Genomic DNA, 16,266 nt, shown 5'->3' on the forward strand with positions numbered 1-16,266 from the left:
CAATTTTTTGGCTAAATACTATTGCAGTATTGAATAATTGGAGCCCAGATGCAATTTTGTAATTTTTTAAATTTCTGATCCTCTGAATAAAAACAGAAAATTGGAAAAACAGGTTAAAGATCCAATTTTTTAATTTGTCAAGGCGGAAAAAAATGGAAAAATTGGATATTGGAACCCATTTTTCTGTTTTTCCAACTGTCCGTTTGTGTATAGAAAATTTAACTGATAAGCGTTACACGGACCAGTTAGCCCGAGACACAGACAGTAACATTAAAAACTGGACTGAGCCTACAACATGGAGAACAGTGATAGAGCAAGTCAGTGGAGGGAGTGAGGGAGGTGTTAGACCTCATTAGTGTATATGATCATTAATGTTACGGCTGCCATTACACAAACATTTAGAAATAAAAGTGAAAATGCTGACTTCCTCCATAACCTCCCTAACTTTAGTGCAGCAGCGTGCTGCGTCTGATGTCATTGTTATTGGTCTTTTGAGCATGCGGGTCAGTTGGAAACTGCACAACAGTTCACACTGGAGTCTGATATAGGCCACATTTTAAAAAGGTCATGTGGACAGCCCAACAACAAAAAATCAAATCTGAGTAACATACGAATTAGGCATTAAGACTTGCGGTGTGAACGAAGCCAATATAAATGTTTTTTGAGAAATTAAAGTATGTTTTTGAAATAAAGTTTTAATAAGATTGTTGATTATTTTCTGACAGAGTGCTGGAAGATTAATGCGGGCGATATTTGAGATCGTTCTCAACAGAGGCTGGGCTCAGCTGACGGACAAGACCATGAATCTCTGCAAGATGATCGACAAGAGAATGTAAGTCTGTCTCTCTTTCCTCCAGCAGCAGTGGCAGCAAAAACTGTCCTGTCCTGTTAGTAGTGTCCTGAGGAGTGTCCCGGGACAGTCGGACGCTGTCCTGTGACACCCAGACACTGTCCTGGGACAGTCAGACACTGTCCTGTGTCTCCCATGACTGTCCTGTGACAGTGTCTGGGTGTCAAAGGACAGTGTCTGAGACAGTCAGACACTGTCCTTTGACACCCAGACACTGTCTCGGGACTGTCAGACAGTCAGACACTGTCCTGTGATACCCAGACACTGTCCCGGGACAGCCATGGGAGTCACAGGACAGTGTCTAACTGTCCCGGGACACCCAGACACTGTCCTGTGACTCCATAACTGTCCTGTGACTCCATAACTGTCCTATGACACCCAGACACTGTCCTGTGACTCCATAACTGTCCTATGACACCCAGACACTGTCCTGTGACTCCATAACTGTCCTGTGACACCCAGACACTGTCCTGTGACTCCATAACTGTCCTATGACACCCAGACACTGTCCTGTGACTCCATAACTGTCCTGTGACACCCAGACACTGTCCTGTGACTCCATAACTGTCCTATGACACCCAGACACTGTCCTGTGACTCCATAACTGTCCTGTGACACCCAGACACTGTCCTATGACACCCAGACACTGTCCTGTGACTCCATAACTGTCCTGGGACAGTCAGACACTGTCCTGTGATACCCAGACACTGTCCTGTGACACCCAGACACTGTCCTGTGATACCCAGACACTGTCCTATGACACCCAGACACTGTCCTGTGACTCCATAACTGTCCTGGGACACCGAGACACTGTCCTGTGATACCCAGACACTGTCCTGTGACACCCAGACACTGTCCTGTGACTCCATAACTGTCCCGGGACACTCCTCAGGACACTACTAACAGGACAGGACAGTTTTTGCTGCCACAGCTTCTCCTTTCCTCTCCGGTTGCCGTGGTTTTGTCCGCAGAGGCAGGCCGCTGATGTTCTGTATCCTCGTTCTCGTGTTTCAGGTGGCAGTCGATGTCTCCGCTGCGACAGTTCAAGAAGCTTCCAGAGGAAGTCATCAAGAAGATCGAGAAGAAGAACTTCCCCTTTGAGCGTCTCTACGACCTGAACCACAATGAGATCGGTGAGTTTTGTAGTCGGTGGTTCATTGACAGGATAGTTCGGTCTCGCCGGATGTCCATTAGCTTTCTGACCCTGGAAATCCAGAGTTCTCGCGAGAGCACAATTGTGATTAGCTCAGCGAGTCCCTCTGGCATTCAGTAATGATGCTCATTAACTATGCCCTTGTAGCCGAGCTGCACCAATCACATCGGTGTATCTGATGTAGGCGGGCCAGAGGCTAGCTAAACAGATGACGACAGCGCTGCAATGTCAAAGTCATTGGTAAACATTGCAAGATGGCTACGGATGAACACCGGTTGTTAGAAACAGCTTTGGCCGCTGCAATGAACGAGTTAGACTTGGCTTTTTATCTAAAAGAGGAACAGAAGACGGCGCTCGAATCATTCCTTTGCAAGAAGGATGCATTTGTTGTGTTGCCAATCAGCTACGGCAAGAGTTTAATCTACCAGTTAGCTCCTCTGGTAGCTAAGAGTCTAATCTACCAGTTAGCTCCTCTTAGCTCCTCTGGTAGCTAAGAGTTTAATCTACCAGTTAGCTCCTCTGGTAGCTAAGAGTCTAATCTACCAGTTAGCTCCTCTGGTAGCTAAGAGTCTAATCTACCAGTTAGCTCCTCTGGTAGCTAAGAGTTTAATCTACCAGTTAGCTCCTCTGGTAGCTAAGAGTTTAATCTACCAGTTAGCTCCTCTGGTAGCTAAGAGTCTAATCTACCAGTTAGCTCCTCTGGTAGCTAAGAGTTTAATCTACCAGTTAGCTCCTCTGGTAGCTAAGAGTTTAATCTACCAGTTAGCTCCTCTGGTAGCTAAGCGTTTAATCTACCAGTTAGCTCCACTGGTAGCTAACAGTTTAACCTACCGGTTAGCTCCTCTGGTAGCTAAGCGTTTAATCTACCAGTTAGCTCCACTGGTAGCTAACAGTTTAATCTACCAGTTAGCTCCTCTGGTAGCTAAGAGTTTAATCTACCAGTTAGCTCCTCTGGTAGCTAAGAGTCTAATCTACCAGTTAGCTCCTCTGGTAGCTAAGAGTCTAATCTATCAGTTAGCTCCTCTGTAATCTACCAGTTAGCTCCTCTGGTAGCTAACAGTTTAATCTACCAGTTAGCTCCTCTGGTAGCTAAGAGTTTAATCTACCAGTTTAAAGAAATGCAAACAACCCAGTGTGTTTTCATCTCCTTTCCCAGAATGCATCTGGGGTGTAGCCACAGACCTTTACTCCACAGCGCTGTGGAGGTAGGTCTGGCTACGCAAGGCAGCCTGGAGAGTAACCAGAAGCCATGCTTTTAAATTTTTCAGGTGAGCTGATCCGAATGCCGAAAATGGGGAAGACCATCCACAAATACGTCCACCAGTTCCCCAAACTGGACCTGGCTGTCCACCTGCAGCCAATCACGCGCTCCACACTGAAAGTGGAGCTCACGGTCACACCAGACTTCCAGTGGGATGACAAGGTCAGTGCTTAGACCCACGATGTTCTCCGAAATAGGGATTTTATAGATACTACTACTCTCATCGGTTTGAGAGGGGGTGTGTGTGTGTGTGTGTGTGTCTCTGTGTGTCTCTGTGTGTCTCTTTGTGTCTCTCTGTGTGTGTCTCTGTCTCTGTGTGTCTCTTTGTCTCTGTGTGTGTGTGTGTGTGTGTGTCTGTGTGTCTGTGTGTCTCTTTGTGTGTCTCTGTGTGTGTGTCTCTTTGTGTCTCTGTCTGTGTGTGTGTCTCTGTCTGTCTGTGTGTGTGTCTCTCTGTCTGTGTGTGTGTCTCTGTCTGTCTGTGTGTGTGTGTGTCTCTCTGTCTGTGTGTGTGTCTCTGTCTGTCTGTGTGTGTGTGTGTCTCTGTCTGTGTGTGTGTGTCTCTCTGTCTGTCTGTGTGTGTGTGTGTGTGTGTGTGTCTGTCTGTCTGTCTGTCTGTGTCTCTGTCTGTCTGTGTGTGTCTGTCTGTGTGTCTGTCTGTGTGTCTGTGTGTCTGTCTGTGTGTGTGTGTGTGTCTCTCTGTCTGTGTGTGTCTCTCTGTCTGTGTGTGTCTCTCTGTCTGTGTGTGTGTGTGTGTGTCTCTGTCTGTGTGTGTGTCTCTGTCTGTGTGTGTGTCTCTGTCTGTGTGTGTGTCTCTGTCTGTGTGTGTGTGTCTCTGTCTGTGTGTGTGTCTCTGTCTGTGTGTGTGTGTGTGTGTGTGTGTGTGTGTGTGTCTCTCTGTCTGTGTGTGTCTGTCTGTCTGTCTGTCTGTGTGTGTCTGTCTGTCTGTCTGTCTGTGTGTGTGTCTGTCTGTCTGTGTCTCTGTCTGTCTGTCTGTCTGTGTCTCTGTCTGTCTGTCTGTCTGTGTCTCTCTCTGTCTGTGTGTGTGTCTCTCTGTCTGTCTGTCTGTCTGTCTGTGTGGTGGGGATGGGTATCTTTAGGATTTTATAGATACTACTACTCTTTTTGAGTAGGGCTGGGTACCGAATTGAATAACCTTTTAGGCACAGACTGAATCAATATTTGCCATATTTTTCAATAAAGAGAGAATGAATGTAATCGCTCCACTCTCTGCCCCCAATAGATTCACGGGTCCTCCGAGGCTTTCTGGATCCTGGTTGAGGACGTGGACAGCGAGGTCATCCTCCACCACGAGTACTTCCTGCTCAAAGCCAAGTACGCCCAGGACGAACACCTGGTGACGTTCTTTGTGCCGGTGTTCGAGCCTCTGCCGCCGCAGTACTTCATCCGCGTGGTCTCCGACCGATGGCTCTGTAAGTGATTCACCGAGACACCCGTCTACGGTTTGGTTTGACAGTGGCACACTTTATAATGTGTGATTGTGTCGTATGTATTACAGCAGGGGTGTCAAACTCAACTTCCCAGAGGGCCACACTGGAAAATTAGAATCACACCAAGGGCCAGAAATGTTTAGTTTATTGATAGGTTTTGTGTCATATCTCACTTGCAGTTTGGTCGACATAAAGTCCTGAAGAAGTCAGCAGAAAGTTCCTCGGCCGTTATTGAAAAGAAGCGCCCAAAAACGTGGGGGGAAAAAAATGACAAAAACGTGGGATAAAGTGACAAACGTGGGATAAAGTGGCAAAAACGTGGGATAAAGTGGCAAAAACGTGGGATAAAGTGGCAAACGTGGGATAAAGGGGCAAAACGTGGGATAAAGTGGCAAAAACGTGGGATAAAGTGGCAAAACGCATTGGATAAAGGGCAAACGTGGGATAAAGTGGCAAAAACGTGGGATAAAGTGGCAAAAACGTGGGATAAAGTGGCATAAAGTGGCAAAAACGTGGGATAAAGTGGCAAAAATGTGGGATAAAGTGGCAAAAACGTGGGATAAAGTGACAAAAACGTGGGATAAAGTGGCAAAAACGTGGGATAAAGTGGCAAAAATGTGGGATAAAGTGGCAAAAATGTGGGATAAAGTGGCAAAAACGTGGGATAAAGTGGCAAAAACGTGGGATAAAGTGGCAAAAAACGTGGGATAAAGTGGCGAAAAAACGTGGGATAAAGTGGCAAAAACATGGGATAAAGTGACAAAAACATGGGATAAAGTGGCGAAAAAACGTGGGATAAAGTGGCGAAAAAACGTGGGATAAAGTGGCGAAAAACGTGGGATAAAGTGGCGAAAAACGTGGGATAAAGTGACAAACGTGGGATAAAGTGACAAAAACGTGGGATAAAGTGGCGAAAAAACGTGGGATAAAGTGACAAACGTGGGATAAAGTGACAAAAACGTGGGATAAAGTGACAAAAACGTGGGATAAAGTGACAAAAACGTGGGATAAAGTGACAAACGTGGGATAAAGTGACAAAAACGTGGGATAAAGTGACAAACGTGGGATAAAGGGACACACACAGACAGACACAGAGACACACACACACACACACACACACACACACACACACACACACACACACACACACAACAGACAGAGACACACACACACAGACAGAGACACACACACACACACAGAGACACAAACGGACTACAAAGTATGTATGTAGTAGATCCGAGGAAGTAGCATTTTCTTTTTTATTGAAAAACGTAACATTTTCTTGAGGAAGGATGTGTAAACCCCCGGCCAAATATGCGCCCCTAAGTCTTCCACAAAGCGAGGGAAAACACCGTATTACTTATCTTTCTAATCTTTACTTGTACACGTTACTCCTCTTTTATACTCTACTTGTGCTACCTCTCCTGATTGAGGGCTGGAGAGAAACGTATTTTCGACTTCTCCTGCATGTCTGGCACACATTGCAGAATTGACATTTAAGTTGACTTGTGTCGTAGAACTCACACAATGTTTCTGTTTCAACAAACTTTATTTATGTTTTCTTTTTCTTGTCAGCGTGCGAGACTCAGCTCCCGGTATCCTTCCGTCACCTGATCCTACCGGAGAAGTACCCGCCCCCGACGGAGCTGCTGGACCTGCAGCCCCTGCCCGTCACCGCTCTCAGAAACTCAGCCTTCGAGGCGCTCTACCAGAACAAATTCCCCTTCTTCAACCCCATCCAGACGCAAGGTACTTACTGGGAATTTGGTCTGATCGCACCGTTGACCAACAAAAACCTGGTCTAAAGTCAATAACGCAGCATTTCATTGTTATTTTAAAGGTGCCCTGCCACACAAAACCATTTTTACTTGTATTTTTTTAAATCTGTGAGGTCCATATGTGTTTGTGTTATGTTATGAATGTGAAAATGAACTGCTACCTCCTCTGTCAGCTCTACACACTGAACAGAAATAAGCGGAGAAATCAGACCAATCACAGAAGCCGGTCAGTCTGATGTCATGATGCCTCAGCTCGCCCAGTTGGGCTGGGTGAAGGATGCTGACAGCCAGGCTCTCATTGGCTAGCTGTTAGCCCAATCAGATTCAAACAGCTTAGCTTGTTGAATATTAATGAGAACTGGCACAAATCGAGCCGAGTCTTCCTGCAGGCTTTCTATACCACGCTAGAATGGCTTGAAACAAGGTAACCATGGTTACAGAGTCCATAGACCTTCAGACATCACCACAAAGTCATGACATACGTGTGGCAGGGCACCCTGAATGTCTCTTACAAAGTTAAAATAGGGCCCTGAATGTCTCTTACTTCGTTAAAATAGGGCCCTGAATGTCTCTTACATCGTTAAAATAGGGCCCTTAATGTCTCTTACTTCGTTAAAATAGGGCCCTGAATGTCTCTTACAAAGTTAAAATAGGGCCCTGAATGTCTCTTACTTCGTTAAAATAGGACCCTGAATGTCTCTTACTTCGTTAAAATAGGGCCCTGAATGTCTCTTACTTCGTTAAAATAGGGCCCTGAATGTCTCTTACATGGTTAAAATAGGGCCCTGAATGTCTCTTACTTCGTTAAAATAGAGCCCTGAATGTCTCTTACTTCGTTAAAATAGGGCCCTGAATGTCTCTTACTTCGTTAAAATAGGGCCCTGAATGTCTCTTACATCGTTAAAATAGGACCCTGAATGTCCCTTACATGGTTAAAATAGGGCCCTGAATGTCTCTTACATGGTTAAAATAGGGCCCTGAATGTCTCTTACATGGTTAAAATAGGGCCCTGAATGTCTCTTACATGGTTAAAATAGGGCCCTGAATGTCTCTTACATCGTTAAAATAGGGCCCTGAATGTCTCTTACATCGTTAAAATAGGGCCCTGAATGTCTCTTACATCGTTAAAATAGGGCCCTGAATGTCTCTTACATCGTGTCTCTTACATTGTTAAAATAGGGCCCTGAATGTCTCTTACTTCGTTAAAATAGGGCCCTGAATGTCTCTTACTTCGTTAAAATAGGGCCCTGAATGTCTCTTACATCGTTAAAATAGGACCCTGAATGTCTCTTACATCGTTGAAATAGGACCCTGAATGTCTCTTACATCGTTGAAATAGGACCCTGAATGTCTCTTACATCGTTGAAATAGGACCCTGAATGTCTCTTACATCGTTAAAATAGGGCCCTGAATGTCTCTTACATTGTTAAAATAGGGCCCTGAATGTCTCTTACATTGTTAAAATAGGACCCTGAATGTCTCTTACATTGTTAAAATAGGGCCCTGAATGTCTCTTACTTCGTTAAAATAGGGCCCTGAATGTCTCTTACGTTAAAATAGGGCCCTGAATGTCTCTTACATCGTTAAAATAGGGCCCTGAATGTCTCTTACATCGTTAAAATAGGACCCTGAATGTCTCTTACTTCGTTAAAATAGGGCCCTGAATGTCTCTTACATCGTTAAAATAGGACCCTGAATGTCTCTTACTTCGTTAAAATAGGGCCCTGAATGTCTCTTACTTCGTTAAAATAGGGCCCTGAATGTCTCTTACATCGTTAAAATAGGACCCTGAATGTCTCTTACATCGTTAAAATAGAGCCCTGAATCTCTTACATCGTTAAAATAGGGCCCTGAATGTCTCTTACATCATTAAAATAGGGCCCTGAATCTCTTACATCGTTAAAATAGGGCCCTGAATGTCTCTTACATCATTAAAATAGGGCCCTGAATGTCTCTTACATCATTAAAATAGGACCCTGAATGTCTCTTACTTCGTTAAAATAGGGCCCTGAATGTCTCTTACTTCGTTAAAATAGGGCCCTGAATCTCTTACATCGTTAAAATAGGGCCCTGAATGTCTCTTACATCGTTAAAATAGGGCCCTGAATGTCTCTTACATCGTTAAAATAGGACCCTGAATGTCTCTTATGGTTAAAATAGGACCCTGAATGTCCCTTACTTCGTTAAAATAGGGCCCTGAATGTCTCTTACTTCGTAAAATAGGGCCCTGAATGTCTCTTACTATAAAAATAGGACCCTGAATGTCTCTTACATCGTAAAATAGGGCCCTGAATGTCTCTTACTGCTAAAATAGGGCCCTGAATGTCTCTTACATCGTTAAAATAGGGCCCTGAATGTCCCTTGCCTTAAAATAGGGCCCTGAATGTCTCTTACATCGTTAAAATAGGGCCCTGAATGTCTCTTACTGCGTTAAAATAGGGCCCTGAATGTCTCTTACTGCGTTAAAATAGGGCCCTGAATGTCTCTTACATCGTTAAAATAGGACCCTGAATGTCTCTTACTACGTTAAAATAGGGCCCTGAATGTCTCTTACGTTTAAAATAGGGCCCTGAATGTCTCTTACATCGTTAAAATAGGACCCTGAATGTCTCTTACATCTAAGCAAATAGAGCCCTGAATGTCTCTTACATCGTTAAAAAGGGCCCTGAATGTCTCTTACATCGTTAAAATAGGACCCTGAATGTCTCTTACTTCGTTAAAATAGGACCCTGAATGTCTCTTACATTGTTAAAATAGAGCCCTGAATGTCTCTTACATTGTTAAAATAGAGCCCTGAATGTCTCTTACGGTTAAAATAGGACCCTGAATGTCTCTTACATCGTTAAAATAGGGCCCTGAATGTCTCTTACATCGTTAAAATAGGGCCCTGGATGTTTTCTTGACTTTGTCGTATTGTTTCTGTCCCTCCAGTGTTCAACGCCGTGTACAACAGCGACGATAACGTGTTTGTGGGCGCTCCCACCGGCAGTGGGAAGACCATCTGTGCGGAGTTTGCTATTCTGAGGATGCTGCTGCACAACGCCGAAGGTCGCTGCGTCTACATCACCCCGATGGAAGCGCTGGCCGAGCAGGTAGCAACTCCTCCGCCACTGGGCTTACAGTATATCTGAAGTACTTACTCACTATTTACGCCTCCGTGCTGGAGACAGACGTGGCCGAATACAGGACGACCACTTCACTTTTTCAGATATATTCAAAGGGGGGAAAAACGGGACATTTTTGTCGTTATTTTCAGACATTTTGTGTTTTTATCAATGCTTCTTTAAACGATTTTTTGACACTTTTTCAATTTTATCGATGCTTTTTATTGAAGTTTTTTTAAAGCCTTTTTGTCACTTTTTCCGATGCTTTTTATTGAAGTTTTTTTTTAAATCTTTTTATTGGGTTTTCTTTCAAAGTTTTTGCTGCTTTTTTTGTCGCTTTTTTTGACATTTTGGTCACTTTTTTTCTATGCTTTTTATTCAAGTTTTTTTTAAAGCCTTTTTGTCACTTTTTCCAACATTTTTTCTGCTGGGATTTTTTGTCCCTTTTTTCAACATTTTGGTCACTTTTTTTATATGCTTTTTCAAGTTGTTTTTTTTAAAAAGCTTCTAGCTTCTTTTGTGCAGTACATACTGTAATACCTTTTTTATTAAACAGCTTCAAAAGCCCTATTCGCACAGGATAAGTATTACCAGGGGACCTCTTGTAATTTAGAAATTACCCCCACACGTCTGTGTTTCGTGTGGCGCATTCACACGGGATAACTGAAGTCTGTGTTTTACTCAAATTTACAGACATTATCCCCCGGATATGATGTCAAAACTTTTCATTTATAATTGACAATGCAGCCAATTAGACCCCAAATCACAGAGATGCCGATTCGCACGGGACTAATATTATCACAGGACCTCCGTTTTTGGCGAAATATGGAAGGTCATTTGCGGGGGAATTATTACTTTACAAATTACAGACATGACCGATTCGCACAGGATTAAGATCACAGACAACCTCCGCGATTATTACAAATGACTGGAGGTCACCAGGTAATACTTATCCCGTGCAAATAGGGCTAAAGTCGTTACTACACATATGAGTCTGGACAAACGTGGATGTAAACTGCGACTTGACCGGTTGTCGAAGGAAAAGATGATTCTAGTTTGCCTTGTGTGACTCTTTTTGTCCCTCAGGTGTTTGTTGACTGGCACCAGAAGTTCCAGGACATCCTGAACAAAAAGGTGGTGCTTCTGACGGGAGAAACCAGCACCGATCTGAAGCTCCTGGGGAAAGGGGACATTATCGTCAGCACCCCCGACAAATGGGACATCCTGTCTCGGCGCTGGAAACAGAGGAAGAACGTCCAGAACGTCAGCCTCTTCATCGTGGACGAGACGCACCTGATCGGAGGAGAGAACGGAGTAAGAACGCAAAGACAGTTCATGGTCCTCTGTATGATAAATCAGAGAGAGAGACACACACACACACACACACAGAGACACACACAGAGAGACACACACAGAGAGACACACACAGAGAGACACACACAGAGAGACACACACAGAGAGACACACAGAGAGACACACACAGAGACACACAGAGAGACACACACAGAGAGACACACACACAGAGACACACACAGAGAGACACACACACAGAGACACACACAGAGAGATACACACACAGAGACACACACAGAGAGATACACACACACACACACACACACACACACACACACACACACACACACAGAGAGACACACACACAGAGACACACACAGAGATACACACACACACACACACAGAGACACACACAGAGACACACACAGAGACACACACAGAGACACACACAGAAAGATACACACACACACAGAGACACACACAGAAAGATACACACACACACACAGAGACACACACAGAGAGATACACACACACACACACACAGAGAGACACACACACACACACACACAGAGACACACACAGAGATACACACACACACACACACAGAGACACACACACAGACTTTAAATATGGGCATTATAAGGGAATAAAGTAGATGGTAGGATAGACATGTAATAAAATCAGGAATTAATATAATGTTGATAAGTTTATTTGATATATCACCTTTCACAGACAATGTCACAAAGTTCTTCACATGATAACATTTTTAACGCTTGTCGACCTGCAAATTTGTGTTTTTCTGTCGAAATTTCAACATTTTATTTTTCTACACTTTTCTTGACGTTTTTGTCGATTTTATTCCAATTCTTTTGTCACTTTTTGAAAGTTTTTTTTTTTATTGTTTTTGTGTTTTTTTCCCCAAATTTTTCTCTCACTTTTTTAACAATTTTTTTTTTTTTTTTTTTTTTTAAGAAAGTTTTTGTAAACGGGTCAAATTTGCCCCGAGGACAGCAGGAGGGTTTAAATAAGACCCAAACAGTAACACGAGCAAGCGAAAAAATAAATAATGAAAATAAAAACGTCTTAAAAACAGAAAAATTTAAAAGATGAAACAAAAGCCCGTTTAAAAAAGTGAGTCTTCAGCTGCTTTTTAAAAGCATCAACAGAGGCCAAACTTACTTCCCAACCTAAAGCAGAACGCTGAGCTGATCTCCAGAGACTGTAAAGGCTCTGTCCTCTTCAGTTTTCTTTTCTTTTTCATCTGGAACAGACCGAAGACTTCTGCCCGAGGACCTAAAGGGCTGAAGACTAGATTAAAAAAAAAAAAAAATCTATATATTGTGCAGCCCTTTCCGTGCATCGTGTTAACCTTTTCTGGTTTCTTTCCATCAGCCTGTGTTGGAAGTCATCTGCTCCAGGATGAGGTACATCTCCTCTCAGATCGAGCGTCCCATCCGCATCGTGGCGCTCAGCTCGTCTCTGTCCAACGCCAAAGACGTGGCCCACTGGCTCGGCTGCAGCACCACGGCCACGTTCAACTTCCACCCCAACGTCAGACCGGTTCCTCTGGAGCTGCACATCCAGGTCTGTAAAACTGTGCGCTAGTCAGCCAAAACGTAGGGGTAGTGTACACAAACTAGAGATGTCCTCCGACACCGCCTGAAATGCTCGTATCAGATGGCGAGTGCTGGAGTTTACGCGCCGATCAGACGCCACGTAATTTAGCCCTGAAGAAAATCTACTTTTGAAGTACAAAGTTCATTTTCCGTTATAACTGACTGGAAACTGGATAGTAAAAGAGAGTTCTGTGGTGTTTATTGGTTGTGTTTGTTCATGTTTCACAAAGATATTTAACTCATCCATACAGGGATGGTAGAGTATAGCAGTTAAAACATAACAAATAGGACCCACTGGTGTCTGATCAGTGCTCGCTATCAGCAGATACTCAAGTTCAGGAATCTGAACATCTCTTTTAAAAAAAGAAAAAATGCATTTGCACACTTCTTTTTTGGGGGCAGGTGCTTTGGAAAAGGTAAAAGTTACCAGTAACACTTGTTGAAGAAGTCCTGCACACTTCATTTCACAACGTTTCGGTCACACAGACCTTCCTCAGGTGAATTTACACTTCACATTGAATTGTGCGCTCAAGTAGTTTGGTTGGCTTCATTCACAAAAACGTTCCATCATCATCTGTGAGAACTGACCAACCAAAGTACTTGAGCGCACAATTCAACATGTCAACGTCAAATCTGAGTTTCTCCAATAAGAGTCATCCTAAAGCACCACTTTAATTCTTGTGTTTACCAGAGATGAGCTCGTACGGTTCTTGGAAATCAGTCATTCAGCATGAAAACAGCATCAGACATGACTAATGGAGTACAGAGATCTAAGTTGACTGAGACCAAAACGATCGATTAGTCGACTAATCGACTAAGAGGGAGCAGCTCTAAAAGTTACCAGTAACACTTCGTGAGCTTAGAATTATAAGTTTCTATCTCCGTTTAGGGTAGTTCTGAGATATTGAGCATCAGGTTTTTACATCCCCAGCTAGCAAAACTGTTATGTAGTATAATCTACTATTAATCACTAACAAAATATTTTTTTTTACAAAAATAACACCACACAGTTACACATTGTGCGCTCAAGTACTTTGGTTGGTTGGTCAGTTCTCACAGATGATGATGGAACGTTTTTGTGAATGTACTTGAGCGCACAATTCAACGTGAAGTGTAAATTCACCTGAGGAAGGTCTGTGTGACCGAAACGTTGTGAAATGAAGTATTTGCGTTAGGGATGCACCGAATATTCGGCCACCGAACATTTTCGGCCGAAAATGGCCCAAAAGGGCATTTTCGGTTTTCGGCCGAAATACTTTTATCACCGAAACAATACGGCCGAAAATGTTGTGTGGCGCAAACAGAAAATGCGACCGCGTTATTCCGGTACCGATCCGTTCCACCTGCAAAGCGTCTCCTAGGCAACGAGGTTGAGACGGACCGGGATTGAAAACAATGAAAAGTGCTCTTAGAGTCTGTCAGCACACGTTTCAGTGAGATCTGTTCGGATCCTCTGCACTTCCGCAGCGACTGTACTGATCCGCCGTTATAAAGACCATTACTTGGATGCGGAAATAAAGCAGGGCCCGAGAAATGATCCAGGCCGCCATGGATGCGGAGAACCCGCGTGGAGGCGGGAGACGGAGCTGGCGCTCAGCGCAGGAGATCAGAGCGCCAGAAAAAAGACTCTCTGCACCAGATGAGGGGCATGCACCCTCGTTGTCGATATGTTCAGTTCAATCTGCACGGAAGGGTGCCCTCAATTAATAATAATAATAATAATAATAATAATAATAATAACAATAGGTAAGCTATTCTGTTCTTAGGCTACTGTATACTGTATGTGACTATCAGATTGTAGCCATATTTCTGCTAGATATTTTTTTAATTAAACTTTAATATTAATTTATACAATTGCAATGCCTTGATTTTAGTAAAGTTAGTACACAGTCATAGCCATAAATGCAATGGTACTAATAATTGGCTTAATTTCTTTCGGTGTTTCAGTTTCGGTTTTCGGTCTTGGTTTCCTCTTTTTTCGGTTTTCGGTTTCGGCCAAGAATTTTCATTTCGGTGCATCACTAATTTGCGTGCGTGATGGACAGCGTGCGGGACTTCTTCAGCAAGTCGTGAGCTTAGAATTATGAGGTTCTATCTCCACTTTTGGTCGAAATTGACTTTTTGACATAATCTGATCCATTAGGTGTTTATTAATCCCTGTGTGGTGTTATTTTTGTAAAAAAAATATTTTGTTAGTGATTAATAGTAGATTATACTACATAACAGTTTTGCCAGCTGGGATGTAAAAACTTGGATGCTCAATATCTCAGAACTACCCTAAACGGAGATAGAAACTTACGAAGTGTTACTGGTAACTTTTAGAGCTGCTCCCTCTTAGTCGTTTAGTCGACTAATCGGTGGTTTTGGTCTTAGTCATCTTAGATCTCTGTACTCCATTAGTCATGTCTGATGCTGTTTTCATGCTGAATGACTTATTTCCAAGAACCGTACGAGCTCATCTCTGGTAAACACAAGAATTAAAGTGGTGCTTTTAGCAGGACTCTTAGTGGAGAAACTCAGATTTACAGATCTGTCGATTAAATCAACTAATCGATCAGTCGGTGCTATTGAACGAGTGTTAGTCGACTAAGAATTTCTTTAATCGAGCACAGCCCTAGTAACTTTTACCTTTTCCTACGCACCTGCCCCCCCCCCCCCAAAAAAAAGTGTGTGTGCAAACTAGTGTTATCGGGAAACATCTCTTAACGCAAACCCATGCCACCCGAGAAGAGAGTGCGTTCCTGTCCCGTTTCCTGATTCGCCGCCAACGTTTTCTGTTCTGTTTTCAGGGCTTCAACGTGAGTCACACTCAGACTCGCCTGCTGTCCATGGCGAAGCCCGTCTACCACGCCATCATGAAGCACTCTCCCTCCAAGCCGGCCGTGGTGTTCGTCCCGTCCCGCAGACAGACGCGCCTCACGGCCATCGACATCCTCACCTTCTGCGCCGCGGACGTGGTTCCTCAGAGGTCAGACGCTACAACGACCACGCCTACATTCACGCTTATGTTCTACTTGTTAAAGGAGCTCAGTGTGATACTGTTAGCTACTGAGGTCTAGGGGTGGGGTGGGGGGAAATCAATACAGCGTAGTATTGCAGTATGTTCCGTGGCAATACTGTATCAATACACAGACGCCAAGTATGGATCTATTATTATATATGTGTTGGTCAGTCTGTCTGCTTGACGATCCACATTTTGCAGCAATACAATTGAAGTGAGATGAACAGATACATGTATCTTTTTAGATAAAACAGATGTTGACAGAGTTTCCTTTTGGGGACATCATTTGAAATCGGGGAAAAATTTGAAGTTGGAAAAAAGGTAAATACATTGCAACATATCGCAGAATATTGCAATATGTTTAAAATCGCAGTAATATCGTATCGTGACATAAATATCGCGATGTTATTGGATCGGAAGGCCTCTGGTGATTCCCACCCCTGCTGAGGTGGTTTAACCCAGCGTGACCTGGCTGACACGCTGCCTGATGTTAAAGTGCTCTCATGATGCTCATTTTCAGGTTCATGATTGTAATTTGAGATTGTATCAGAATAGGTTTACATGCTTAAATTTTGGAAGCACCAAATGCTGTGGTACAAGTTAACTATGGTTAACTGCTCCTCAGATCTCTGCAGGGTAAATCCAGACAGCTAGCTAGACCATCTATCTGTCTGTCTGTCTGTCTAACTGCTCCTCAGATCTCTGCAGGGTAAATCCAGACAGCTAGCTAGACTGTCTGTCTGTCTGTCTGTCTGTCTGTCT

The 16,266-nt window shown here is 43.5% G+C and overlaps 1 protein-coding gene across 1 annotated transcript in view; it reads left to right on the forward strand.

Moving 5' to 3' along the window:
* The window catches only part of snrnp200 (small nuclear ribonucleoprotein 200 (U5)), a 76,100-nt gene that overhangs the window by 36,002 nt on the left and 23,832 nt on the right, over window positions 1–16,266 (forward strand). Inside the window, exons 24-32 of the mRNA XM_039804395.1 lie at window positions 726–832; window positions 1,865–1,983; window positions 3,272–3,426; window positions 4,505–4,694; window positions 6,288–6,461; window positions 9,422–9,582; window positions 10,681–10,908; window positions 12,280–12,471; window positions 15,293–15,471. Coding sequence (XP_039660329.1) covers window positions 726–832; window positions 1,865–1,983; window positions 3,272–3,426; window positions 4,505–4,694; window positions 6,288–6,461; window positions 9,422–9,582; window positions 10,681–10,908; window positions 12,280–12,471; window positions 15,293–15,471 — 1,505 coding nt within the window. The remainder of the gene's footprint in view (window positions 1–725; window positions 833–1,864; window positions 1,984–3,271; window positions 3,427–4,504; window positions 4,695–6,287; window positions 6,462–9,421; window positions 9,583–10,680; window positions 10,909–12,279; window positions 12,472–15,292; window positions 15,472–16,266) is intronic.

This window comes from Perca fluviatilis, chromosome 6 (genome assembly GCF_010015445.1).
Source record: "Perca fluviatilis chromosome 6, GENO_Pfluv_1.0, whole genome shotgun sequence".
In the NCBI taxonomy this organism is placed as follows: domain Eukaryota; kingdom Metazoa; phylum Chordata; class Actinopteri; order Perciformes; family Percidae; genus Perca; species Perca fluviatilis.